The 26,537-nt window shown below is 55.3% G+C and overlaps 1 protein-coding gene and 1 long non-coding RNA gene across 6 annotated transcripts in view; one reads left to right on the forward strand and one right to left on the reverse strand.

The window, feature by feature from the left end:
* The window catches only part of FBLN1 (fibulin 1), an 86,381-nt gene that overhangs the window by 46,768 nt on the left and 13,076 nt on the right, over positions 1-26,537 (forward strand). Inside the window, exons 15-16 of one of the 2 annotated variants that reach the window (XM_053895837.1) lie at positions 14,158-14,300; positions 16,205-16,336. In XM_053895837.1, coding sequence (XP_053751812.1) covers positions 14,158-14,300; positions 16,205-16,336 — 275 coding nt within the window. Of the gene's footprint in view, positions 1-5,527; positions 5,971-14,157; positions 14,301-16,204; positions 16,337-26,537 lie in introns of those variants that run through there. The other variant, XM_053895836.1, reaches the window with a different exon arrangement.
* Positions 3,291-4,804, reverse strand: LOC128775084 (uncharacterized). Of its 4 annotated transcripts, none has more exons than XR_008419722.1 (5): positions 4,739-4,804; positions 4,615-4,676; positions 4,420-4,532; positions 4,070-4,131; positions 3,291-3,348 (listed from the first exon to the last, which is right to left on the reverse strand). It is a non-coding gene; the product is annotated as an uncharacterized LOC128775084 (long non-coding RNA). The 4 variants fall into 4 exon arrangements; XR_008419723.1 differs by having other exon boundaries at positions 3,327-3,425; positions 4,101-4,131; XR_008419721.1 differs by having other exon boundaries at positions 3,327-3,425.

Raw genomic sequence — 26,537 nt, forward strand, 5'->3', positions numbered from 1 at the left:
GGGGGGTGCCCCCTGGTGTCCAGGGCAGGGCCTGAAAGGGCTGTGTGGAAAGGGGAAGAGCCAGGGCCGGAATTCCAGACTTCCAGACTCGCTCTCCTGTTCCTTGGGGCTGTGGCCTCAGGTCAGTCTCTTGGCCACCCAGGGGCCCTTTCTGTGTCTGCAACACCTGCTTGGCAAGGCCTTGGGGATTAGCAGGGATTAGTGGTAACGAGCTCCAGGCAGCCAGCCCAGTGCTGGGACAAGAGTGGTAGGGAGTGAGGACGGTGATGACCGGCCATCCCGTTTCTCTCCCTCGGGGCACTTCAGCTTAGCCACAGAGGTTCCTCGGGGCACCTCTGCTGTTCCCCGCCTGCTGCTTGCCGCCCGTGTGACTGGTTGAGCTCCCGGCCCTCCGATGGGAGACGAGACACGGGCGTCTGAGGGGCTGTGTGGTTGGGGCCATCGTGCTACACACAGGACTCCATCTGGTTGCAGTTTTCCCCTTTGCTGGTCCCTGTGGGGAATCACGGGCCAGCCGGGAGCCCAGTGTAGGAAGGGGGGTTGGGGCTGGAACCCCAAGTTGAGTGGCCATTGGAGGCTTGTATCCTGGTTGTCCCCTCCTAGAGAGAGGAGTTACCGTAGGACCACGGGGGCTCGTAGCTTAGTGTCAGCATAGTGACAAGCCTCTGACAAATGGTAGACCGACCCAGGCAGGATACAGGCCGGAGCTCCAAGCAAGGAGTGGCCCGTCTTCTCGGCACTGTTAATGCCTCAGGCTGGAGTTTTCTTGCTTTATAGCTTCTTTTCCCCATCCTCCAAAATCCTCTTAAAGAATTTATTATCTGACCTTCAGAAAGCAATTTATAAAACTTAAAAGAGCCGTATCAGGAAAGACCCACTAGCCGGCATTTCTGTTGTTAACATTTAGGGAGTCTTGATAGGGAAGATTTAGGTGTGTGCCCTCTCTCTGTCTCTCTGTCTCTCTCTGGGCCTCAGCCTTCTCTTTCTGTCCACACAGTCTCCTTCTGGGCAGTGTCCCTGGCGGCCAAGGGGCGGTAACTGGAGCATGACCCAGCAGGCTGGGCCACAAACCACAGGGCTGGGCCTCATGGATCGGCCAGGCTGTTAAGATCCTGACCACACGATTCCCTCCTACCCACAGGAGGAATGTCAAAGCGTTCCAGAGCCTGGGATGGGACTGAAAACATCCTCTTTATCCCCTCAGCAGGACGGACCCCTGAGACATGCGGTCTTAGAAGCCAGAGGAAGGCTTCTAAGCCTCGGTTGGCACAGCTCTGGTGAACTGAAAAATTGGGGCACGTTGTTCTCTTGTACATGACGAGATGGAAACCAAGGCGTGTGGTCCCAGGGACCTGGCCCTTCTCTGTGCGACGACAGCCCTCCAGACGTGCTGGCTAACAAAGACTTTTGTGTGGGTGCCCAGGGTGGCGGGCAGTTTGCCGGACGTGGTAGTTGAGGTTTCTGTGATGTTTCCATAAGCCCAGGGTAGAGCAGGACAGGAGCGTTGAAGTTGGAGCTGACCGGGAAAATCGGGGCCGTACGTGTTTGTGCACGTTTGCTGGAGTGCGTAGCATGTGTCAAGTTCACGCCGGGTCCTGGAGATGAAGCCGGAGAGCCATCGCCCGGCCCTTGGGAAGTGAATGGTCCACCCAGAGCCAGGCCGAGAAATGCCTCGTGTGAGAAATGCCTGCGGCTCTGCGGTTAATGCCTCTTCGGGGTTCGTGGTGGGGGTGTGGGGACCATGGAGGAGGGAGCGTCCAGTTCTCCGGTGTGGTGGCTGCGGGAGCTCGAACGTCATGCACACGTCACGTTCCCTCTGGCCACACGTGCTGGGTCAATGCGTCCGTCTGACAAATCAAAACCCCGTCCTTGGACAGGGTACAGGCCACACAGAAGTGGGACAAGCTTAAGTCACATGAAGGCGACTCTAGCGCCACCTGCTGGCAAGACCACCAGGCCTTTCCTGAAGCAGCTGGTGCGTGTGTGCATGTGTGCGCGTGTGCGCGTGTGCGTGTGTGCGTGTGTGTGTGTGTATGCGTGCGTGTGGATGAAGGCTTTGAAGTGAGACAGGCCAACTTTGTTTCTGCCACTTAATACAGACTGTGGCGTCACAGACAAGTTACGTGTCCTCACTGAGCTTTGATCTTCCCGTCAGTAGAGCAGGAGAACAGTGTGGGACGACGAGATGAGCTAATGGAAGGAGAAACCCTGATTCACCCAGCACGAGGCCAGGCACCTTCCCGCAGGGTCTCCCGAACCCCCCGGAACCTTATCGTTTGGCCTGGAGCTAGGTGTCTCGGGGGGTAGGCCGCCCCTCAGCAGCACCTTTCTTCTGCTTTCCTTCTCTCCTACCTGTCCCCTCTGCCTCCGGGCCCCTCCCATGCATGACTCCCCCGCAGTGCTCCTGATCCTCACCTACCGTGGAGGATCATCCCCAGGGAGTACCCTGGAGCTCGCTCCCGGGGCTGGCCTAGCGAAGCCTGCTCAGAATGGTAAACGGCCAAATAAATGAGATGATTCCCCTCATCCCGATAAAGAGCCGGAAATCGGATGGAAAAAAGAGACCCCACTCACAATAAACGCCAAATGTAAAATAAGTCCAAGTAACCCAACACAAGGCACAGAAACTTAAAGGGCTGAGAGGGAGGCGAGATGGAAGGCTAGGACGGTCCTTGCTCCTGGCCAGAGAATCCAAACACGGTCAACGTGGCAGAACTTCCTGGGGCATGCCCTGCCAGGTCCCATGGGGCTCTGCACTTGGGCTCCACTTCCAAAGGCGGCTGCCATCAGAGTGCGATGGCCTGGTGTTCAGGAGGCCGAAGATCGTCCCCGTCCCCAGCCTCTCACAGGAAGTTAGAACCTGTCTCCGTCTCCATCAGGGGAAGTGAGGAGCTCTCACCAGCCTGTCACAGAAAGTTGGAGCCTGTAGCAGGAAGTCAGAATCTCTTTCCATCCTGTCACAGGAAGTTAGGACCTCTCTCTAATCCGATCACAGGAATCAGGAGCTATCACCAGCCTATCACAGGAAGTTAGAACCTATCACAGGAAGTTAGAACCCCTTTCCATTCTGTCTCAGGAATTATGAGCTCTCAGCATCCTGTCACAGGAAGTCGGAACTTCTTTCCATCCTGTCACAGGAGGTTAGAAACTATCAACATTCTGTCACTGGAAGTTAGGAGCTCTCACCATTCTGTTACAGTAAGTCAAAACTTCTTTCCATCCTGTTATGGGAAGTTAGGAGCTGTCACCGTCCTGTCACAGGAAGTTAGAACCTATAACAGAAGTTAAACCTCTTTCCATTCTGCCTAGAAATTAGGAGCTCACCATCCTGTCACAGGAAGTTAGAACCTATAACAGAAGTTAGACCTCTTTCCATTCTTCCTCAGAAATTAGGAGCTCACCATCCTGTCACAAGAAGTTAGAACCTATAACAGGAAGTTAGGACCTCTTTCCATCCTGTCGCTGGAAGTTAGGAGCTATCACCATTCTGTCACAGGAAGTCAGAACTTCATTCCATCCTGTCTTGGATGTTTGGAGCTATCACCATCCTGCCATTGGAAATTAGAACCTGTAACAGGAACTTAGAACCTCTCCATCCTGCCACAGGAAGTTAGGAGCTATCACCGTTCTGTCATAGGTAGTGGGGCACTCTCCCCATTCTGTCACAGGAACTTAGAACCTCTTTCCATCCTGCCACAGGAAGTTAGGAGCTATCACCATTCTGTCACGGGAAGTTAGAACCTCTTTCCATCCTGTCACAGGAAGTTAGGAACTATCACCATCCTGTCACAGGAAGTCAGAGAATGTCATAGGAAGTTAGAACCTCTTTCCATTCGGTCACAGGAAGTTAGGAACTATCACCATCCTGTCACAGGAAGTCAGAAAATGTCATAGGAAGTTAGAACCTCTTTCCATCCTGTCACAGGAAGTTAGGAACTATCACCATCCTGTCACAGGAAGTCAGAAAATGTCATAGGAAGTTAGAACCTCTTTCCATCCTGTCACAGGAAGTTAGGAACTATCACCATCTTGTCACAGGAAGTCAGAGAATGTCATAGGAAGTTAGAACCTCTTTCCATCCGGTCACAGGAAGTTAGAACCTCTTTCCATCCGGCCACAGGAAGTTAGGAACTATCACCGTTCTGTCATAGGAAGTGGGGCACTCTCCCCGTTCTGTCACAGGAACTTAGAACCTCTTTCCATCCTGCCACAGGAAGTTAGGAGCTATCACCATTCTGTCATGGGAAGTTAGAACCTCTTTCCATCCTGTCACAGGAAGTTAGGAACTATCACCGTCCTGTCACAGGAAGTCAGAGAATGTCATAGGAAGTTAGAACCTCTTTCCATCCTGTCACAGGAAGTTAGGAACTATCACCGTCCTGTCACAGGAAGTCAGAGAATGTCATAGGAAGTTAGAACCTCTTTCCATCCGGTCACAGGAAGTTAGGAACTATCACCGTCCTGTCACAGGAAGTCAGAGAATGTCATAGGAAGTTAGAACCTCTTTCCATCCGGTCACAGGAAGTTAGAACCTCTTTCCATCCTGTCACAGGAAGTTAGGAGCTATCACCATCTTGTCACAGGAAGTCAGAGAATGTCACAGGAAGTTAGAACCTCTTTCCATCCGGTCACAGGAAGTTAGAACCTCTTTCCATCCGGCCACAGGAAGTTAGGAACTATCACCGTTCTGTCATAGGAAGTGGGGCGCTCTCCCCGTTCTGTCACAGGAACTTAGAACCTCTTTCCATGCTGTCATAGGAAATCAGGGGCTATCGTCATCCTGTTACAGGAAGTTAGAACCCATCCCCATCTCCATTCCAAGCCCTGGCTGTCCCTGTGGACACACAGGAAACTGGGCCTGGAGCACGAGACCCAGCGAGGCGGGTGGGGAACAGACCTCACTGCCTGAGCACAAATCTGGCGTCCTCACTCTGTGACCTTGGGAAGGCCTCCCGACTCTTCGAGGCTCAGTTTCCGCATCTGAAGAATGGCACTCAGGCCACTCTCACGGTGCAGTTACGGTGCTCGCGCTAGAGAACGCTTGGTGATGAGTGGCCAAGCACTTGATAGATGGCAGCGGCCGTGACCGCTAGCGGTGGAGATGACCGCCTCCGGGGTCATCTCCGTGCCCCGCCAAGAGCCCCGTGTAGCCGTGACCACGGCCTGGGTGAGGGGCCGGGCGCCCGGACGACACTCAGAGGGCAGGGTGCGCCCGGGGAGTGTGGCCCGGCGGGGGGTGCTCTGCCGGCGAGAGGGGACACACCTCGCTCCCGGCACGGCCCTAGACCCCGGCCACCCAGCGCCCCCTGAGGGTGTTGGAAGAGGCTAGTGCCTGAGTCAGCGGCCCGGAGGTCCACGGCACCTCCCGCAGGTGAGTGAGGGGTGCTCTTCCTTTAGCCGAATCGGCCAGAGGGGTGGCGGGAGTCCCTGCCCGGCGAGCCCCCGCTTTCCCTCGCGCTCTGTTGTGCCTCCGCTTGCTGAATTTGCTCTAATCCTTTTCTTGTCTCTCTGTCCACTTTTCTTGCAGCCGCTGCGAGCGCTTGCCTTGCCATGAGAATCAGGAGTGCCCCAAGCTGCCTCTGAGAATAACCTACTACCACCTCTCTTTCCCCACCAACATCCAAGTGCCCGCGGTGGTTTTCCGCATGGGCCCCTCCAATGCCGTCCCTGGGGACAGCATGCAGCTGGCTATCACCAGCGGCAACGAGGAGGGCTTTTTCAGCACCCGGAAGGTGAGCCACCACAGCGGGGTGGTGGCCCTCACCAAGCCCGTCCCTGAGCCCAGGGACTTGCTCCTGACCGTCAAGATGGACCTCTATCGCCATGGCACCGTCAGCTCCTTTGTGGCCAAGCTTTTCGTCTTTGTGTCCGCAGAGCTCTGAGCACTTGCTTTGGGCCGCCGGGGGCTCCCTCTTGTTGCTTTCCTCGCCCTCCCCTCCGGGATCTTAATAAAGTTTCAGCAGGCGATCCTACCCAGCATGCCTCACGTGCCTTGGTTTTATCTCGCCCGGGGGGGAGGCCGTGCTGTTCATCACCCTGGGGCGAACCAGGCACCCGCCACTGCCTGGTGCTCCCACGCGGTGACGGAGGAGTGGTTTTCATACGCTCGTATGCATCTGGGAGTCCCTGTTGACGGAGGTCACCGTCTACACCGCCAGGGAGCCCGGGGACGGGGTTAAGGAGGCGCGCGTGTATCACCTCGGATGAATGAGCTCTCCTCCATTTTGCGTTGAGCCCAAGGGCCGAGGCCGTCATTGAAAAGAGGGTATCGGGCTCCTTCCGCTCTCGTTCTCTAGATGTGGAGACTGAGGCCCAGAGAAGGGGCAGGGCTCGGCCAGGGTTTTGTGGCCTATTTGTAGCAGAGCCGGGCCGCGGGACCAAGTCTCTGGCTGCGCTTGGTGTCCTGGCTGTATTGCGTGGAGCTGACCCTTTAACGGAGTCCAGAAAACTCGATCCCGAGCCTCTCGTTCTGTTTGTCTTGATGACAAGCCTGAACCGGTGGGAGAAAGACCCAGAACACAGTTGCAGGATCTTGGCGGCCGCTCTTGCCCGAATACGGTTAGTTGCCTCGGCCGGGGATCCTGCCCCCCTGCCAGGAGGAGGAGGCAGAGGATAAGACGATAGATGTGCCACTCGTTGTGCTTCGGGTCCTTCGTGTGCATTGCCTCAGTGCCGCAAGGCAGGTGTCCCATCCCCACGGAGACCCAGAGACAGCAAGTGATTTGCCCAGGCTCGCACAGCTGGTGTTTGAACCCTAGCTTGCCGACTCCCTAACTCCAACCATTCCATTCTCACAACACCTTCAACGTGGGCCTCGACCCACCCGCCTCTCTTCATTTCCTCCACCACGATCCCAGCCAAACCGTGGTCACCGGTCCCCAGAGTGCCCTTCGAGGCCCTGTATGATTTTGTCCTTGCACACGTCCCCAGCCCGACTACAAATTGTCGCCCCCTTGCTCCCTTCCCTTGAGCCACACCGCTGAGTTCTTTGCTGCCTCAGGCCCTTTGCACACGCTTTGCACCCTTGGCTCCAATGTTGGCTAAAGCTCAGCTTCAGTGCTCCTTTCTCAGTGAGGCCTTCCTCTCGGCTCAGCTCCTCTGTCAGTCTTTCTCCTACCTCCCGCTTCTTTTGTTATGCTTATCACGGTTTGCACTTCCCATTTATCCGTGTTTCTGTGTGTCTGTCTTCACCACCCGGAGGGCTCTGGGCCGGCAGAGACCAGCTCTGTCCCCTTCAGCGATGTGTGTCCCTAGCTCCTGGCGAGGTGCCTAACACACGGGAGATGCTCTGTCCATGCCCGTTGAGGGAACGGACAACTTTCTACCAACACTGGCTTACGTCTCTAGCATTTCTGTGACTGCCGATGCTGTTTCCAAGCAGAAACCCGAGGGGAAGGCAGAACGTCACAGGGGAACCAGGATATTGCGGGGTCCTAAGATCCTTCCTATAGTTCCGTGTAAGTTGGTGCAGGGAGGGTGTGCTGGCCTCGCTGTCCGGCAGGGAAGACACATGCGCAGTAAACGCTGTGCCTTGTGCCTGTCGACAGAGTGGCAGTTGAACTACCGTGGAAGCCAGTCACCTCAAGCCTTCCACTCTGTCTCCCATACCTCTCTCTGAGCATGTCTGGTCTGTACCGGCTCCCAGTCTCCCATCTTCTAGAGCATTCTCCAAGCTGCAGCCAGAGGGCCCCTCTGAAGGGCCAGCCTGGTTATGTCCCTCTCTCGTTAGGACCGTCTGTGATTCATTTGCCAGCGGGTCAAGTCCGGCTCTCTTGGAATGGTATCCAAGGCCATGCTCGATCTAGCCTCTGCCCACATTTTCAACTCTATCCTAGCTCATCCCCTCGTTCTAGTCCTGCAGGGGTGCTTGTCCTCCCCTGAATGTGCCTTCTCTTGGCTTTAGCGTGTGCCCTGCCACCCTCCTACAAACTGCTATGTTTCTTGAAGGCTTAACTCAAAAGTCATCTCCTCAGTGAAGCCTTTCCTTAACCTGAGCTCCAGTAGCCGTGAACATCTGCACATTTTCCCTGTTATCTTGTGATTGTAACTTTTTATTACCCCTACTGCACTGGGACCTTTCGGAGGACACGGATTATATCTGTATTCTCGACACCTGCAGTGTTTGGCCTATAGGAAGAGTTCAGTAAACAACTGAATAAATAAATGGATGGACAGATGGATGAATGGACGGATGATGAATGGATGATGGGAAGGTGGATGAATGGATGGATGGGTAGATGGATGGATGGATGGATGGATGGATGGATGATCGATGGATGGTATTTTCAAGGCTAAGTTCAAATATCCCCTCTTCTGTGAGGTTAGCAAGGCACAGCAGGGATCCGGTTATTGTATTCAAGTGTTCCTTCCCCATGCTCCAGATTATCCAGGTTGGAAGAAGCCCTTTTCCTTCATGTCTAGGAGGGTTGAGTGGGGGGGAAATGCTCAGGGGCTTTAGAGGCCATGCAGTGACCTTACAGAGTTTGCCACAGTCCCCTGTACGACATTCCCACCAACTGACCATCCAGCTTAGCTTGCGCTCTCCCTTGTTTGTAGAAGTCCCTACATCTTAAGGTGGCCCGTTCCATTTCAGGACGCCTCTGCTGTCTCTGTGTGTGCGCCCGAGTGCATATGTGGGGCTGATATCTGCACTGCCTGGAGGTTTCTCTCTGCCCTGCAGTTCCTTGGGGCTATACCGTCATAGTCCTCCATCGTGCTGCTGAGATCATACAGTGCAGAAAAAAAATAATAACCAAGAGTTTGAATGTCCTCCTGGCCACTGACTAGTTCTGTGACCTTGGAGAAGTCATTTGCCTTTCAGAGCTTCAAGGCCCCCGTCATGGATTATGTTGAAAATTACATGTGATTGCAGATGAGGCCCTATCTGGTATATATAGTCAGCAGTCAATAAGTGTTGGCTTTTTCATTCACTGGAGGGAATGTGAGTGTCCATTTGGATCTTGAGTTCAATGGGGAATGAAGGTTCAGAGGGTTTGGATGTGTCTAAGGTCACTGCCACCACCTCGGACTCCTAGGACTCTGCACTTCTGACTCCCATCACTGTCCTAACCCAAGCTCCCCAGGGCAAATGATAATAATCATGGCTATCGTTATCGTAATGATAATAATCATGACTATGATAGCTAACACATGTACTGCTTGCTGAGGGCCAGGTACTGCTCCAAGCATTAAATTGAACTCTCCCAACAGCCTTGTGAGGAAAATACGGTTATGATCCCACTTCACGTTGGAGACATGGAGGCATAGAGCAGATAAGTAACTTGCCCAGAGTCCCACAGCTGGTCTCAGGTGGAGCTGGGATTCACACCCAGGCAGTCTGGCTCTGCCTCCTGTCCTCCGAAACCCTGTCCCCTGCTGTCTTGAATGCCGTGAAGCAGATAGGATTGCTGGGATCAGTCAGTGCCGGTTGGATTGTTACATCTGGCCTCATCTCTGAAATCATTGGATACAAGCCCTATTCTATGATTCCCAAGTATAGAGGAGGCAGTGTAGTGTAGAGGGAAGAGCTGTAAAGACTAAGTGAGATGTAGTGACGGAAAGGAATGAAATCTGGCCATTTTCAACAACGTGGATGGAACTGGAGGGTACGATGCTAAGTGAAATAAGTCAGAAAAAGACAGATGTCAAATGATTTCACTCATGTGTAGAACTTGAGAAACTTAACAGAAGACCCTAGGGGAAGGGAAGGAAAAATAAGGTACAAACAGAGAGGGAGGCAAACCACAAGAGACTCTTAAATACACAGAAAAAAACTGAAGGTTGATGGGGGTGGAAGTTTGGGCCCTGGGGAAAATGGGTGATGGGCATTGAGGGCACTGGTTGGGATGAGCACTGGGTGTTGTATAAGTGATGAATCACGGGTATCTATTTCTGAAGCCAAGACTACACTGTATGTTAGCTAACTTGACAATTAAAAAAAAACCATTTCAGCTATGAGATTTGGGGTAGAGAAACTTAAAATTTTATTATATTACATGGTCATTTGGCAGTAACCTTATCTTCACATAGCATCACTGTTTTCATTAAGTAAATAGAGTCCATGATGTACTGACCAAAAATAAATAAACCAAAAGACTAAGTGAGATAATGTGTGCAAACCCTCTAGCACAGAGAATCTGGAAAGATGCAGCAGCATAGTGTTTGAAGCTCTCTGGATTCCAACCCAAAACACACAAACAACTAGACAAAAAATTTAAATCTACAGAAAATATGCACAACTAAATGAAGTGACAGGATATCCCTACGAACCCCCAAATACAGTGTATGTCCATCAGCATGGTATCGGCACCTGTGCAGAAGAAAGCAGTGGGAGACTCCAGAATAGTCAACAGATATTCCCTAGAAAATACAGAGGACAAATTCTGGAGCAGCGGCTGAGACTGGGAGACATTTACTCAGTCCATTCCAGTGCGTGCAAGGAGCTCATGGAAGCATTGAGGGAACGGAGCCATCTAGCCCCTAGGAACCCCTGAAACTGAGCCAGCGGGGCTTCCCTTAATGTCAGGATCTCACACTATGGAGAAATTGCTGGGTGGGAAATGCAGAGTTGAGTAGGAAAGAGACAACAGACTGGATAAAGAAGGTCCAGGTAAATGTAGAGGAATAGCAGAGGGCCAGCTGCCCCAAATGACAGATAAGGGAGTTCTGTGAAGTCAGAAAAACTGTGAATGTGCCTTTTTCTAAAATTTCAGGAAGACTAATTCCACTTGAAAATGATCAACCAAAAAGTAGCAAGGTTGAGTCTCCTACAAAAATTATTGTAAGAAAGGAGATAATAAGGAACAGAATGGCATCCCTCCAGATAATGAAAATACATCAGTGACAGATGTTCACAGTCTAGATCAAAACTGTAACCTATATCAAAACAGAGTAAGAGCACTAAGAAAATGATCAAAAATGTAAGAAAACTGTGGGTCAGAATTAAGAAAAACTGAGACATGAAGTGACAGAACCCAGGAAATAATTTAAAACTAAAGCAAAAAACAATTTCAGAAATATTCCAGAGAAAGAGCGACCAAAAAGAAGACAAATTTTATAAGTCAAAAAAGAAGTAGAAGAGATGGAAAGGCTCGAAGAGAAAGTGATGGACATAGAAGACACACACAGAAGACCCACCATACGGATAATAGAAATCTCTGAAGCACTAACCCAAAACAAAGGAAAGAAATAAGTATTAAAAATGGTAACTCAAGCAAGTTTCCAGAAACTTAAAAAAAAAAAAAAAAGAAGATTTGAAAATCCACATTGAAAGAACACAGCATGCCTGAACATATCTACTCAGAGCAGCAAATATCAAGACATAGTCTAGCAAAATTATCGGAGTTTGTTATTTTTTTAATTTTAGAGAGAGTGTGAGCAGGGGAGGGGGCAGAGGGAAAGCGAGAATCTTAAGCAGGCTCCACGCTCAGAGTGAAGCCCGACGTGAGGCTCGATCTCACAGCCCTGGGATCATGGCCTGAGCAGATATCAAGAGTCGGATGCTCAACTTAGTAAGACACCTGGGGGCCTCAAATTATCGGACTTTAAAGGAAAGAGAAGACAGGGGCACCTGGGTGGCTCAGTCAGTTAAGCACCGACTTTGGCTCAGGTCATGATCTCGCAGTCCATGGGCTTGAGCCCCACATCAGGCTCTGTGCTGACAGCTCAGCCTTCTTCAGATTCTGTGTCTCCCTCTCTCTCTGCTCCTTCCCCACTTGTGCTCTGTCTCTCTCTGTCTCTCAAAAATAAACAAACATTAAAAAAAAAATGAAAGGAAAGAGAAGACAAACAGTGGGCATCTAGACAAAAACAGCAATGACTTATAAAGGGAAAAAGTATGTTGTCATCAGACTTTTTCACAGCAACACTTATGCTGGAAGAAGATGAATACTTAGGATCCTCAAGAAAACATAAGCCAAGGAGTATATGCCCAATGAAACAGACTCATGTGTACAAAGGACACAAACCATTATCAACATGCAAAAGTATCAGCCTGCAAGCGTTAAGCATAGTTGCTTATCCAGCCACAACTAAGTGAGTATTGTAAGGACAGCATATAGAATGAATTGCTATATGTCCAAACAACGTAGATATAGCACGTCTATAAAACCTGCAGGGAGAATAGGGAGGATGTATCCAAAAATATATATATTATTTTAAGTAATTGTGTTCGTGGTGGTGGTGGTAATTTTAGTCTTGCTCTTCTGAGACTACTGTGTCAGCATATAGAATAACTAAATAAATAATTATGGGATATTCTATCATCTCCTGTGTTCTTAAGAACCAGGATTGTGATACGGAAGAAAAGAGATTCCTCTGTAATACAGAAGAGATTAAAAGTCTGTGTGGTTCTCGTTTTGAATCAGAAATATCAGTAGGAACTCATGATATATTTTACCTTTAAAAATGTCCACTGAAGAGGCCTGGGAGAAATGGCCAACCCAGTAGCACCAAACATATCTGGTATCTAGATTGTGGTCTTGAAATACCGTTTACCGCTAAAAAACCAAAACCAAAACAAAATAAAGACTTCTCGGAGATGTAGCTGGGGCAGTAGAAGTACAAAATAAGGCTGGACCGCCCCGTCATACCAGAGAGCAAGAGAGCTACTGGACATTACTGGGGCCAAGTCGAAAGGACACAGGAGCCACTCTGATCTTCCCTCTGGACAAAGATGGGAAAACTTGAGCTCCAGCAAAGGATAATCATTGCAGTGGGTTGAAACCCATCAAACAGTTCACATCCATGAGTTCATACCGATACTTGAAAAAATCAACGGGTAACCTCTGGATGATGAGAGAGAGCTAGTTCATGGTCCTGAAAACTTATAAAAATAAGGCAAGAATCGGGCATCATTGCTTTTCTTCTGTGAACTATACCCCACGGTAACCAGATAGCATATGAGTAGCATATGGAATACTCCTTGCAGAAGTATTCCAACTAATAGACTAAGAAGAAATGATAGAACCAGACTACCAGCATTTTGTAAGCCCCGATGAATCAGTGGCTTTAGGCCCTACGAGATAGTTAGACGCCAAGTGCCCCCTGATGGAAGACACGTCACCATCTGTCACCTTGCCAAAGGGACTGGGCCTGCATCTGGTCAGGTCCGGATCCAGCAGCCAGTGTGCAAGAAAGTCAGGGGACAGAGGCACACGCCACATCGCACCAGGAGGACGCAGCCGACGAGACCACGTGGAGGAGGCCGTACGGCTCAAAGGCTTCCAGTTTCTTAACAGACCAACTGTCTGGGAAATGAAAGGATAGAGAGGCAACCTGTGGATTAAAACGGACTTGAGAAGCAACACGTTTTTCTAACGGACAAGACTAAATGACTGTGTCTCGAGGTGTATGCTTGTATGATACAAACAATGAAGAAGCCCAGGTAGGCGACTGCTAGGACGGTCAGGACAGGGGTCCCGGGGGGTGCGGGAGGGCGCTGGGATCGATCTGGACGCATGATGGGGACTCGGGTGGTGGATGAGGGATCTCTCTCGTGACCTGAGCAGTGACCGTATGACTCATTAAACTACCTCTTTGTTCCGGGTGGGTGTTGCATTTATGTTTTATTTTACAATAAAGAGGATTTAAAATGTTTCTAGCCCACATATTTTAAACTCGCACCTGAAACAAGCCCCCGCCTCTTCTCCCTCCTCCCGATCTGTCGCAGGACACCGTGGGTTTGACTTCTCTGTGCCGGGCGCCGAGCTGGGCACCGCGTGCCCGTTCTCTCACTTACCACCCCTGCGACCCACCTGACCCAGGGCTCCGGGAAGGCGGGACCGTGTCTCCCACGTTTGCTTCGGCATCCTTGGTGCCCGGCACCCAGCAGGCCCTGAAAACACACCTGTTGAGTGAGCGGATGAACAAATGTGTCTGCAGTTGTAGAAACGGAATTGGCAAATAGCCAAGCTTCGCTCACCCACAGCCAGGGCCGGTGAAAACGGGAGTGTGGGTCCCGGTCCAGGTCGCAGGAAGGGCCACGAGGCATCCCCGCCGAGCAGCCGGGCCGCGGAGGCCACTGCGGTTCTCCGCGGGAGCCGCCTCTGGACGGGCGCTCCCCACCTGGCCACCTGCTGGTCCTCCTGGATCCTGGGTCTCTGTGGGAGTGGCGGTTGCGACATTCCCATCCGCCTCTTGTGCTGTGGTTCCCCCCAGGCTCCGCCAAGAGAAGACAGACACCGTCCGCTGCATCAAGTCCTGCCGTCCCAACGACGTCACCTGCGTGTTGGATCCCGTGCACACCATCTCCCATACTGTTGTCTCGCTGCCCACCTTCCGAGAGTTCACCCGCCCTGAAGGTGAGTGGCGACTCCCACGGCTGGAATCGGCGTGGGGGCCCCAAGGCAGGTCCCCGCAAGAGAGACGTCCCTGCGAGGCAGCCCCCTCAGGGGCCTCCCAATGCTTGAGCCGAGAGCTTGGCCCCAAGGAGCGTCTCCTTGGTAAGATGTAGATTTGCCTCCGCATCTCCTCTGTGTCCCCCGAGCGCACAGCACCGTGCCGGCCCATTCCGGGCTCTCGGCTCAGGAGGGCGTGCTTCTTCTGGGTCGCAGCTGTCCGGCAAATATCTTTTTGGGTGTTGGCTCTCTGCCGAGCGCTGGGGAGTCAGGGAGGGCCTCTGGGAGGAAGTGACTTCCCCACCGGGGTCTAAGTGGGAGGTTCGTAGTGCAAGTGGGGAGCAGGGACAGAGGGGGGTGCCAAGCGGAGCAGAACTCCTCTGGAAAGGTCTGGAGGTAAGTCTGGGGGACAGCGGGCATTTGAGGAACTAAGCCCAGGTCTCCTGGCTGGGAGGGGTGGAGGCTTGGTAAGAGACAGGCTGGAAAGGATAAGCCTTAACGTGGGTGGGGTTGGGGCTTCTAGTCCAAGCTTTTGGGAGCCATTACGGGGCTGCACCCGATGCTGACCACAGAGGGGCTGGATCGGATCCAGGGAGCCCAGGAGTAGAGCAGTGTGCCAACCCCCGCCCCTGCCGGCACCTGGTGGGAGGCTGTGTGTGGGTGCTGTCCTGCACGCCTTTTGCTGCCGGGTGTACATCCCCCATGCTGGGGCTGCCGTGATCTCCTGCCCCCGCTTCCTCCGGGAGGGGAGGGGTTTCATCTCTGGCCTTGGGAGGAGCTCCACCGTGATTGATTCCTGCAGTAAACGTTGACCGGGCCTCCCGGGTGTCAGGCTCAAGGCCGGGCTCTGGGGCACAGCGATAGGAAGGACACTGTGAGCCTCTGAGGGCAGATGTATAGCTGAGCCAGCGTGACCACACCCCGTGTTTACCCTGCGACGGGGTCCCGCGAGAGCACATGCCAGAACATAAAAGGGGGGAAGGGGGAAGAGAGGGGTGGCGAGGGCAGGAGAGGCTCCCCAGGGACGTGGTCGCCTGACGGAGCTCGTTCCTCTGGCAAAGGGGCGGCACAGGATCTCCGCAGGGAGGCACGGACTCGGAGAAAATCGCCGACTGGGGTCTGCCGCGTGCAAAATGACACGTTCCAGCCAACCACATACAAATCCTTCCCAAACCGCTAACGGCCGGTTTTGTGGCCTCTCGGGCAGCGCCGGTCTCTGAGTGGATTCTGCAGGGAGTGGAGCGTGGCTGGAGACGCCTGTTGGCGTCACGGGCCCAACAGATCCAGACCTTGACCTTTAACGCTGAAAGGACCCTCCGTGGACACCACCAGTCAGCCTCCTTCACTCCAAAGGCGAGGAAACCGAGGCCCAGAGGGAGGACGCCTCCAGATCATCCAGAGCCAGGGTAGAATCGGGGCCTCATGCCCCCAGCCCAGGGTAGTCTGTCCCACTTCGTATCAGAAGGCCGCGGAGGTAGACACAGCCACCCATCTGCCCGGCGCTCCCGGAGAGGCAGCTTTGCTGACCCACATCACCGTGGGCAAGAGACCACCCACTGTCTTGCCCTTGTTGACCCCCCTCCCTTTGCCTCTCATCCACCTCCCTTCCCCTTCTTCCAGCTTCGGGAAGATTTATGACTAATTACTAATTGCTCCTCAGCTCTGGCACTGCCGATTACTCTATGACCTCAGAGAAGATCCAAGGTTTCTCCGGGCCTCAGTTTCCCCGCTGATAACAAGGGGGACAGGCTGCGACCTGTGAACCCTCAGGACCCCTCCGCCTTCTCCGTGCAGGGCTCCCGGGCACCGGGTGCCCGTGACCCAGGGGTGCATTTCTGGGCTCTCCATGCTGTGTTTCTTTCTCGCAGAGATCATCTTCCTCCGGGCCATCATGCCCATGTATCCCGCCAACCACGCCGACATCATCTTCGACATCACGGAAGGGAACCTGCGAGACTCCTTCGATATCATCAAGCGCTACATGGACGGCATGACTGTGGGTGAGTTTCCGGAGGCGTTCAGGTCTGTCCAGACGCCTCCTTGTCCTCCCGGCCAGCGGCCTGGCAGAGGCCCGCCGTGCCGGTCTGCTGGGACGACCTCTCCGGACCACCCAGCTGCCGTCTGAGCCCCCCTCCTAGAGCCTTCCTTGTCCTGCAGGGCCAGCTGGGGACCCCCAGGGCAACCGCGGGCTTGGAGTGGGGTCCGCTCCCGGCTGGGCCCGTCTCCCACCCGTGAATGGGTGCATTAACTGAGTCTCTGTGTCTCACAACCATGAGCTTCTGGCCATACCTCACAGGCAAGGTGTTTGTCTCAGGACCCAATCCCCAGGTCAGTGGGACCTGTTAGGATCTTTATTCTGGTGGTGCAACGGAAGGAAAGCAAATGAGGAGTCAGAGCCTGAGCTCTGGTCTCGGCCCCAGACGGCTGGCCTTGTGGTGTGTCCAGATGTTGTCCCTCCTGGCAGGTCCCGGGCACCGCCCCGCCATGGGAGCACAGAGCAGGGCTGGGGCCCTTCCGCTGGGGCAGAGAGGGAGGGGAAGGGCTCCATCAGAGGCCCAGGCGGGGAAGCAGGTGAGTCTGGGTAAGTGGTTCATAAACCTCTCCTGAACGGTCACGTTTTTATAGACCTTAAGTTCTCGGGGAGTGAAAACAATCCCGTGTACCATTCTGGACTTAGATGTAGACCCAGGGTTTTCAGAGCAGCTGAGCCCCCGAGGTCCGGGCCCTTTCCTCACGTAGGCCTCAGTTTCTCCGCGGCGAACGGGGGCAGGAGGGACTGGGCTTCGTGGTCTCCTAGGCCCTGGATTCTGTGAGGGGTCCGTCCACCGGGAGAAGCGGCAGAGTGGTCGGCCCTGGAGCAGAACGTTCTGGAAGGAGGTCTCTAGGTGGCGCTGTTGGATCTTAGAACCCTGTTCCCCGCGCCCCCGGCGCCGCCGACTGTTGTTGTTAAACCGGCAGCTGGAGACAGGGAATCGTTATTCCCCTGTTGCCAAAGAGCCATTTATAGCGACTTTACAAGCTCTTAAATGGGTTTGCATGTTGTAAACACGACTGAGTCATTTAGGGGCTCCCCACCCCCAGCCGCCTCCTCCGCTAGTTCGCAGCAGGAATAATTAGTTAATTACAATTAATGGTACATTAGTCCTCCCTGGGATTCCAAGGGGAGGGCATATGCAGCTTGGCTGTGAGCCGTCGTGAAACCTTCTGCACACCCTGGGCCTCAGTTTCCCCCATGTTAGATGAACAGGCCCTTCAGGGACCCCCGGGGCCTGGGGCTGAGGGCAGGCAGGAGGAGGCAGGGTCAGGGTTTGCTCCGCTTGGGTGGGGTGGTGGTGCCTCACCTGCAACAGCGGTGCCCGGGAGGCCCCCTCCTGCCACCCCTGTGGGCGTGTCTTCCACGCGGGGTAAATCACAGCCTTGGAACCGTACGAGCAGGACTGGAACCTTCGGATTTACTCGTTCATTCTTTCCATTCCTGCTCTTTTCCCCGAGCCCCCGTCTGTGCCAGGCCCTAGGCCGGGCAGTGTGGGTCCACAGGTGAATGTTTTGCATTCCAGCCGGGGAGACAGACGGCCCCACAAACCCATCATGAAAATCTGACACTGAAGACACCGATAAAGCCTCTGGCCTGCGAGGGCTCTCAGGGGGTGGCCCCTTCGGTTCCCCGCTAAATCCCTCCCGGGTGACCCCAGCCAGGGGGTTGGGCAGCGGCTGGGCCCCGATCCAGTGCCCACCAGCGCGTTTTTCTAGCCGCATCTGTCCTCCGGACAGAATCAACCTGGGAGTCTCCGTTTCTCGGCTTCCCATCCACTGGGGCAGAAAATCTTGGCGTGTCGGAGCCTGGAGGCTCCTGGAGACCATCTCTCCCGATTCCTCTTTGTAGAGGGGGAAACCGAGGCCCAGAGAGGCGAGAGGGCGTGCTGTCCTTCTCACGGCGCCCCGGGGCAGAGCGGGGAACAGAACGGAGCCCCTGGGAATGGAATGTGGATAAGGCCACAAAGACAAGAGCGGCTGTCCCTCCCTGCACTTGGTCACGCGTGCCCTGGTCTTTGGAATCCAGGCTGGTGCTTCGTGGAGGAGGGATGGGCTGGCCCCGGGGAATGCGTTCCACGTCCGGGTGGGCCCGGCTTCCTCCACTCCTCGGTGTGACTGCAGGAGGCCCATCTGGCCGGGGTCCTGGAGTTTGCCTGTGCCAGCGTCCTCTCCCGGGTAGAGGACTGAGGCCAGAGGAGTCTGGATGGCAAGGTCTCGCTGAGGCGGGACCCGGGCTGTGTTTTGGGCTGGACTCTCGTCTCTATACCTACCCGATCGTTGCTGCCTTATTTCTCTGCTTAGGGTCTCTTCCCTGGACTTCCTTAACCCTGCCTCTGTCCCAAATAACTCCTGTGCCCCCCGGGGGCTTCTGGGCCTCTTGGGGTAGCCGTGCTGGCACATGCTGGCCCTGGACACGGGCACAGCACGGCAGCTCCAGGCGTGTCCACCTGCCCTGGATGGTTCGCTGCTGGCCCTGAGCCCAGGTGTGAGCAGCCTGCAAGCCACGTGTTCACCCCGCGTCCGTCCGGGGCTCGGTTCTCACAAATACCTTCAGGGACGGGTGTGACTGTCTCCCTGGGGCAAAGGAGGGAGCTGAGTTAAGTAAGCACCTGGGACCCGGCATCAGAAACACCTTGGGGCCCGGGGAGGTGGGGGGCGGGGTTTGCAAACTTGTTTTTAGTGGTGCTGTTCTCTTTCAAGCAATGTCTTAGGCAGAAACCCTTGATGTCCTTGGGAAAGGAAGAAAGTGTCTTCCAGAGCCACGCAAGCCTCCTGTCTGCCGTGCGCAGCAGGATCCGGGGGCTCTGGGCCCAGTGTGAACCACTGTGCAGCCCCCCGCTGCCTGTCGTACCTGGGAAAGGACACCTACCTACTCACAGGTGTTGGCTGAACCCCTCCCCGCTTTAGGCCATGCGCTTTGCGGATACTGGACACCGGGGTCAGGAAGGCTTCCTGGAGGAGGTGTGGTCTGAGCTGAGTCTCCACACACTTGAAGGAGTGGCTTACAGTGAGTCCCAGGGGCAGGTGTTTCCTCCCCGGCCACAACCCCGTGACCTGGCGGGACTGTCCCCATTCATGGGTGAGGGGCGCTGGAGGCAGAGCGGGCCTGGAGCCCGGTCCTCCCTGAACACCCGGAGCTGGAGCCCGCTGATGGCCCGGGCTGACTTGGGCAAAGTGACTGAGAATTTGGGTCCTAGAGAAATAACAAGGGTACAGACCGCCAGGACCCTGAGGCCACTGAGCTCATTCTTCCCCCGAATAACAGAAGAAAAGTGCCCTGAGTCCACCCAGAACCTAAAAGGGCCAGGCCTTCCCCTAACGTATCCTTTAAAAGCCCGTTCTTAGCGGGGATAAAGGCGGCTCCTGCTGTCTGTGGAAGGCCCAAGCAGCCGTCCTGTGGCATTCCTCCTTAACCAGCTGTCAGTGAAAAATGAAAAATGCATTTTCTGCCTGTGCAAAAATGCCCTATTAATGCCTGAGGTATTCTCGGGCCACTACAAAAGCCTTCCTCATCCGGCCCCGGGTTCATGGTTCGCTGTGCAGGCTACTGGCTGCAGTCGGGGGCTGCGTGGGGAAGGGGTCCTTCAGGTGACTGCCCCGGAATGGGGGCTGTGATGGGGGGAGGGACTCATGGAAGCCTCCCCAGAGCCAAGGGGGAGCTAGAGACAGCACTAGGCTGGAGTTGCTTTTTAAAAATTCTTAAATGTGTTTTTAAAATTTATTTTTGAGAGAGATTGAGAGAGAGAGACAGAGCACGAGCAGGGGAGGGGCAGACAGAGGGTGACACAGAATCCGAAGCAGGCTCCGGGCTCCGAGCTGTCAGCACAGAGCCCGACGCGGGGCTCGAACTCACCGAACCGCGAGATCATGACCTGGGCCGAAGTCGGAAGCTTAACTGCCCGAGCCACCCAGGAGCCCCTTGAGTTGCCTTTTAGAGCTACCTTTTAATTTTGCGTGCAGCTGGCCTGATCCTTGGCCAGTGGGGTAAACTGACGGGGTCTTGGCAGCTTTTTGCTGCCACGTAGCCGTTTCGTGGACTTGAGGGTTCCCCACCAGGCAGTGACATACAGTGGGTGATCATGTATTTACCCGAGGCCACGCTGAGAAGACCACCCCAGCTCACACACAGGCTCCACGGGGAAACAGCTTCCTGAGACCCTCACCCCTCCCTGGCAAGAAAGGGCCCCCAGCCCACTTTGGGTGGTACATCTCACGTTTCCTGGTGGCTTTTTTTTTTTTTTTTTTAAGTCTATTTTGAGGGAGAGAGAGTAGGGCTGGGGCAGAGAGAGAGGGAGAGAGGTTCCCAAGCAGGTTCCACGCTGTCAGTGCAGAGCCTGACACGGGGCTTGAACCCATGAACCGTGAGATGGTGACCTGAGCCTAAATCAAGTCAGATGCTTAACGCACTGAACCACCCAGGCGCCCCTCACGTTTCCTGTTTCTAACGGGGTCCTCTACGCTGGCCCCTGGTGTGTGAGGTGGGATCCCTAAAATTTGACCGCATTAGTGGGCACCCTTTATAATTAATAATATTAATTAAAATAAGAACAGCCCTAAAACTACTAGGTAGTTAGCTCCAACCCCCCCCCCCACCCTCAAAATAAACTGAAATACAAGAGGCGGGTTTGCTAACTGTCCTTCCCCGATGGACTAGAGAGTTTTGTTTTTCAGTCTGTGCGTAATTAACGGGAAGGCTGTAATTTTACTAAAACGAGCACGGACACAGAAGAACAAATCAGTGCCCGCGGTACCCGTGGCGTTAGCGTTGGGCCTCATGAGATTTCCACGAACCTTTTGGCTCGAACTGTGACCGCCCCTGTGTTATGGCCTCAGAGACCCTGGCCATAAACTACATCTCAGATCAGTTTCACGCAGGTATGAACTGTCGCTTCAGATGCAGGCCGCTCCCACGGTTAAATGGTGGAGATCTGCAGGAATCTAATGTTGGCCGCAGTCACTTCGCTCCCCGCTGGCCGGGCTTGGGGAGGCCCGTGGGCGTGGAGGGCACCAGGACCGCTCAGTTGACCGGCTTGCCCGCTCTGCCATGCTTCTTGAGCACCTACTATGCGCTGAGCGGGGGACATGCGGTGTCTGCCTCTAGGGAGGCTGACTCCCCAGAGAGCGACAGGAGAGCACGGTGGGAGGTGCTGTGGGTGCAGAGCCCAGTCCCCCTGCCTGGGCACATCAGCCCATGCTGCCGGGAGGAGGTGGTGCCTGGGGTGGGCTTGGCCGTGACCGGGTGAGAAACACGAGAAGGGTAGCCCAGGCCCCGTTCCCTTACTCAGCATGCTGGTGTTTCGAACCTTTTTTTTTTTAATGTTTATTTCTTTCGAGAGAGAGGGCGGGGTGGGCGGGGGGGGGGGGGGGGGAGGGCAGAGAGAGATAGAGATAGAGAGACAGAGAGAGAGAGAGAATCCCAAGCAGGCTCTGCACTGTCAGCCCAGGGATGCGGGGCTCCAACCCACGAACCGTGCGATCATGACCCGAGCTGAAGTCGAGTCGGATGCTTAACCTACTGAGCCACCCAGGTGCCCCGTGGACATCTTGACCACCTAAGTTTGAAGGGTGGGGGGCGGTCTTTACTCACGAAGGGTGGCCTTGAGGCTTCAAGACAAGCACTACACGAATCCTGGAGTGTCTCTGCCCAAGCGTCGCTCAGCCCTTCGCCCTAACTTGCCTACAGGGCGGCAACTCTCCACGGTTACCTCCCTGAGTTCCGGGGTTTGGAACAACGACACTCTTCACTGACCCAGGGACCTGCCACCACACGGCACCAAGCGCAGGTTTGGGCTCCGGTAACCGCACGCACACGCATCACATGCTTCCTACGGAATGCTGTGTGTCTGGAGGTCCTGCCTACGCTCCGTGGCCCCATCACCTAACCTTCCCCGTGGTTCCAGAAATACGCGGAGGCCTCCTGCGGCCAGACCCTGGGTCGGCTCTTGGAGGCTAAGATAGTTGAGAGGTGCTCTTCCCACGCTCTCTGGGAGCTCCCAGCCCGGAGAGGGGGACGGACGCCAAACTGGACCCTCCCGGGGCTGTGTGGAATGTGCTGGGCACGCAGAGGAGAGGCCAAACCCACTGGCCTCACAGAGCAGTCAAGGGAAGCTTCCTGGAAGAGGTAACACCAGTGTTGGGTCTTGACAGCTGAGTAGGAGCAAGCCAGGCAGAGAGGCGTTCTTGGCCCCGGGGGCAGCATGACAGGAGGCGGGGTGGGAAGCCACCACTCTCAGTTTGGTGCTCCCAGAGCATCGAGGATGCACAGCGAGGGCGAGAAGCGAGGCTGGGAGGGGTCACGGGGCCGGGACTCCCAGGACTTCTGTGGCCCACAGGGAGCCACCGGTGGTCCGTGATGTTCCTTGGGGGGCTTGAGCTGTCCACCCTGCTTCTAGATCCCTCTGCCGCCTCCTGCGATGGGGGTTGTCCCCACTTCACAGATGAGAAGGCTGAGGCCAGAGGGACCAAGTGGCTTGCCAGGGCCTCTCAGCTGGGGAGCATTGGAGGACGGAACTTGGACCTGGGCCGCCTGTCCCCAGAGCCTCCCGTCCCATGGCCTGCGTGGTGCAGCCCTGTGCACTCTGGCCTACACCAGCTGGCGTCTCTACCACCGGCATCAGCAGCAGCCAGAGAGGAGAGGCAGTGAAGCATCTCCTTTCCAGCTCGAGCACTCGCAGTGTTCCTGGCTATGGGGTCTCGGGTCTCGGGTCTCGGGCCCCCCCTTTGCGAGCAAAGAACTCCTTCCGATCTGCGTGGTCAAGAGGCGAGGTTTAAACACCACCGTGCCGAGGGGGGGCACAGGGTCCTGGAACATCCTTCTCTGATTCTTCACCCAACCAGGGCCCGCTCGCTCTTGTTCCCACGGGCGGCCGCGCAGGGGGCTGCTGCTGGAGACCCTGCCGCTTCCCCATCTGCCCGCAGGGGGCTGATGGGGGGCGGGGGGCACAAGGCTGCAGAGGGATCTACTCAGCCTGGGCCAAGCTGTACCGCCTAAAAGCAGTTGCAACCTAGCGGGGCTGTTTGCAGCCTGGGCAGGACACTCTCTGGCTGGAAACTTGCCTTAAGCATAACCTGCAAATCTGAAGCGAAAGTCAGATTCTCCTCCATGTGTGAATTGGTCTCTGGGAAAGCCCCCTGGTCTGACAGCGTGTGTGTGTGTGTGTGTGTGTGTGTGTGTGTGTGTGTGTGTGTGTGTATGGGGGGGGAGGGTGAGTGTACCTGGGGGTAAGTGTGCATGAGTGTGTGTGGAGGGGCGTACGTGTGAGCGTAGGTGGCTGAGTGGAGTCAGATGCGCGCGAATCTGCACGCGGGCTCTGGTTTCTGAGATGTTTGATGCTGGCTGGCGTGGAGAAGGCATGGGCCTCTGACATCAGGGCTCGGCCTCGTGTCCCCCGTGCCAGGCCGCCCGGGGCCCAGGGACAGGATCTGGAGGTCCGGCCCGGTTTTGCTTGCGAGTGGAGAAGCCACCGGCTGGCCACGCGTGCGTTCGCTCAGACCCGCGCACGGAGCCCTTTTACAAGTCCACGCCCTTGAGCGTCCTCCTCACTCGTGAACGCTCCCTGTGCCGCCTCGTGGGACGCCCCCCCCCCCCCCCCGGGTGGGCATCACTGTTCGGAGAAGAAATGACGGAAGGGCCGCCCCCGGGTCCTGCAGCCAGCCGGTCAGAGCCGCAGCTGGTGAGCAGGTCCGCAAGGTGCCAGCTCTGTTCTTGGTTTGCCCCGAGCCCCCGAGCCCCGTGGGAGGCTCTGGCACCCCTGGGGCCCCCGAGAAACTCAAACGCGTTCCCGTTCCGGCTCCCGGCACCGCGGCTGCTTGGTAAAATCTGAATGAATGGAGGGTCACGTGACCGTCCCACTCACCCTAGAGATGGTTACCTAAGTCAGGTTTGGAAGGGATGTGCCCTAATTATAGACGCCCATTAATGCAATTAGATCAGACAATTATGTGAAAGCCCCCAGCAGTGCCTGGTGCACAATGAGTGTGCAGAAAGCCCATCCCAACGGCACCGGATCCCTCTCCGTGGAAAGGGGTTGACAGTCCCCGCTTCCCACGTTGTCTGTGCTGAAGCGTGATGTGCGTTGACGGGCGTGCTGACACCCTCATACGGTGTTTCCCGTATAAGTATAAGTATAAGTATAAGTATAAGTATAAGTATAAGTATAAGTATAAGTATAAGTATAAGTATACGTATAAGTTTCCCTCTTAAAGGAAACTAAGAGCATTTTCATTCTGAAATAGCATTCTAAATTTCATTTGCGAGTGTATAAGGATTATTTCTCTTATTTCAAGTTTACCATTTGAATGTTTTTTATGTTTATTTTTGAGAGAGACAGACAGACAGAGAGAGAGACAGAGCGTAAGCAGGGGAGGGGCAGAGAGAGGGAGACACAGAATCCGAAGCAGGCTCCGGGCTCCGAGCTGTCAGCACAGAGCCGGACGCGGGGCCCGAACCCATGAACCGCGAGATCGTGACCTGAGCCCAAGTCAGACACTTAACCGACTGAGCCCCCCAGGCGCCCCTCAAGTTTGCCATTTGAAAAATACCAGTAGCTGGGGTGGCCCTTTTGGGGGCAAGACAGGATTGAGTCTCTGTGAGCACAGTCGGAGCACTGAGCTTGGGGTAAGGCGTTCTGGGCTTGCTTCTCGGTTCTCTCTTTACAGCTGTGCGACCTCAGGCAGGTCGCAGAACCTCTCTGAGCCTCAGTTTGCATCTCGGCGACATTGCCACAACGCTTTCGTGGCCGGGTCAGCGACCGCCCTGTAGGAGCGGAGTTGAACACGGCGGGGTGGGCTGTTAGGGGATAAATGAGCCCCTGTGAGGCAGCCACCTAGAGCTGGAGCAGGAGAGAGCTTGTGCCCCCCGACGGGACGACAGTCCAGAGGGAGGCGCTTGGGACCGGGCCAAGACTGTTCGCCCCACAGCAGCTCCGGCTGCCCGGGGCTTATGGAATCAGCGCGTGGTGGCCTCCGCGGGCGAGGCAGGCCCGCCAGAAGCACGCCTTCCGGGTTCTGTCATCCTTGAATCACCCTGCTCATTCAGCACAACATCCTGGGCCGGGCCCTGGGCTGGGTGCTGTGCTACGCATTTGCACCCAAGCTACAGAGCCTGCTTTCACGAAGCTGCCTCTTAGCTTCCCTAGCATCCTGCCGTCTGAGCTCCTGTAGGCTCCGTACCTGTTATTGTCTCAGAGGGAGACAGAAATGGGGCGTGGCCTGGCTGCCACGTCCAGCTGAATGTGTTGCGCACTGCAAAACCCTACGGGGGTACCCTTTGCAGCCTCTTTCGTGTGCAGTGCACGACATCAGCTGCCCTGATATAAGGGCTTGTGAGCAAAGATACCAACCTCATGGCACCCCTGTCCTCCCTTCCCCCGACCCCCCCACCGCCAGGCCGGGGCCTCTCTCAGAGCAAAGCGCTTGCTTACCCAGCCATCTGGCTTCAGGTCACCATCTCTTGTCCCAGCCAGCAAGGGCCCAGATCACCTCTTTAAAATCATTACCCCGTAAGGGGTTAAACATGTGCTGCTGACCCCGTCCGGCCGCCTGATTCAGAAAGCTTGGCCCGGGATCTGTACACATTACGGAGCAGATTCAGAAATTCCCTCTGAAAACAACAGCGAGGCTGTCCCTGCCGGGTGACGAGTGATTGGCCGGGTCCCGGCTTTCACGGCAAATCCCAGGGATTAGGCGCTCTCTCTTCTCCCGGAGGCACAGCCCGCCTGTCACCCCAGGGCCACACCCTGGCCAGCAGCCAGCTTGTTTCCCAGGGTGATGGCCCAGCCGCCTCTGGGCCCGGGATGGGCTGCGGCCTGACTTCACCCTGAGGCTGGAGGCCTCATTGAGGGAAGTAGGAGGTGGAGGGGGGGGGGGGGGGTCCCTCGGAGGGGACGGGATGGAGTTGAGAGGCACAGACACTTCTTGTGTCCCCTGTGCTGGGATCCTGTGGAGCAGAGATGGGGTGAAGGCACCGGGCCCAGCGCTATGCCTGACCGCGTAACCATACGAAAGGGCGGCTGGGTTGGGGGCTCTCAACCCCCAATTTCACAGGCACAGACTCTCAGAGGCGCCCCATCGCACAGCTGGTGATGCCCCCCGGAGCTCCCCCAGGCTCACGCCGGGCCCCCAGAGGGCTCACTGGGGCTCAGTGCTTTTGAGTCCACCCGAGCGAGG

This window comes from Panthera pardus, unplaced genomic scaffold (genome assembly GCF_024362965.1).
Source record: "Panthera pardus isolate Hobbes unplaced genomic scaffold, ASM2436296v1 HiC_scaffold_6, whole genome shotgun sequence".
Classification (NCBI taxonomy): domain Eukaryota; kingdom Metazoa; phylum Chordata; class Mammalia; order Carnivora; family Felidae; genus Panthera; species Panthera pardus.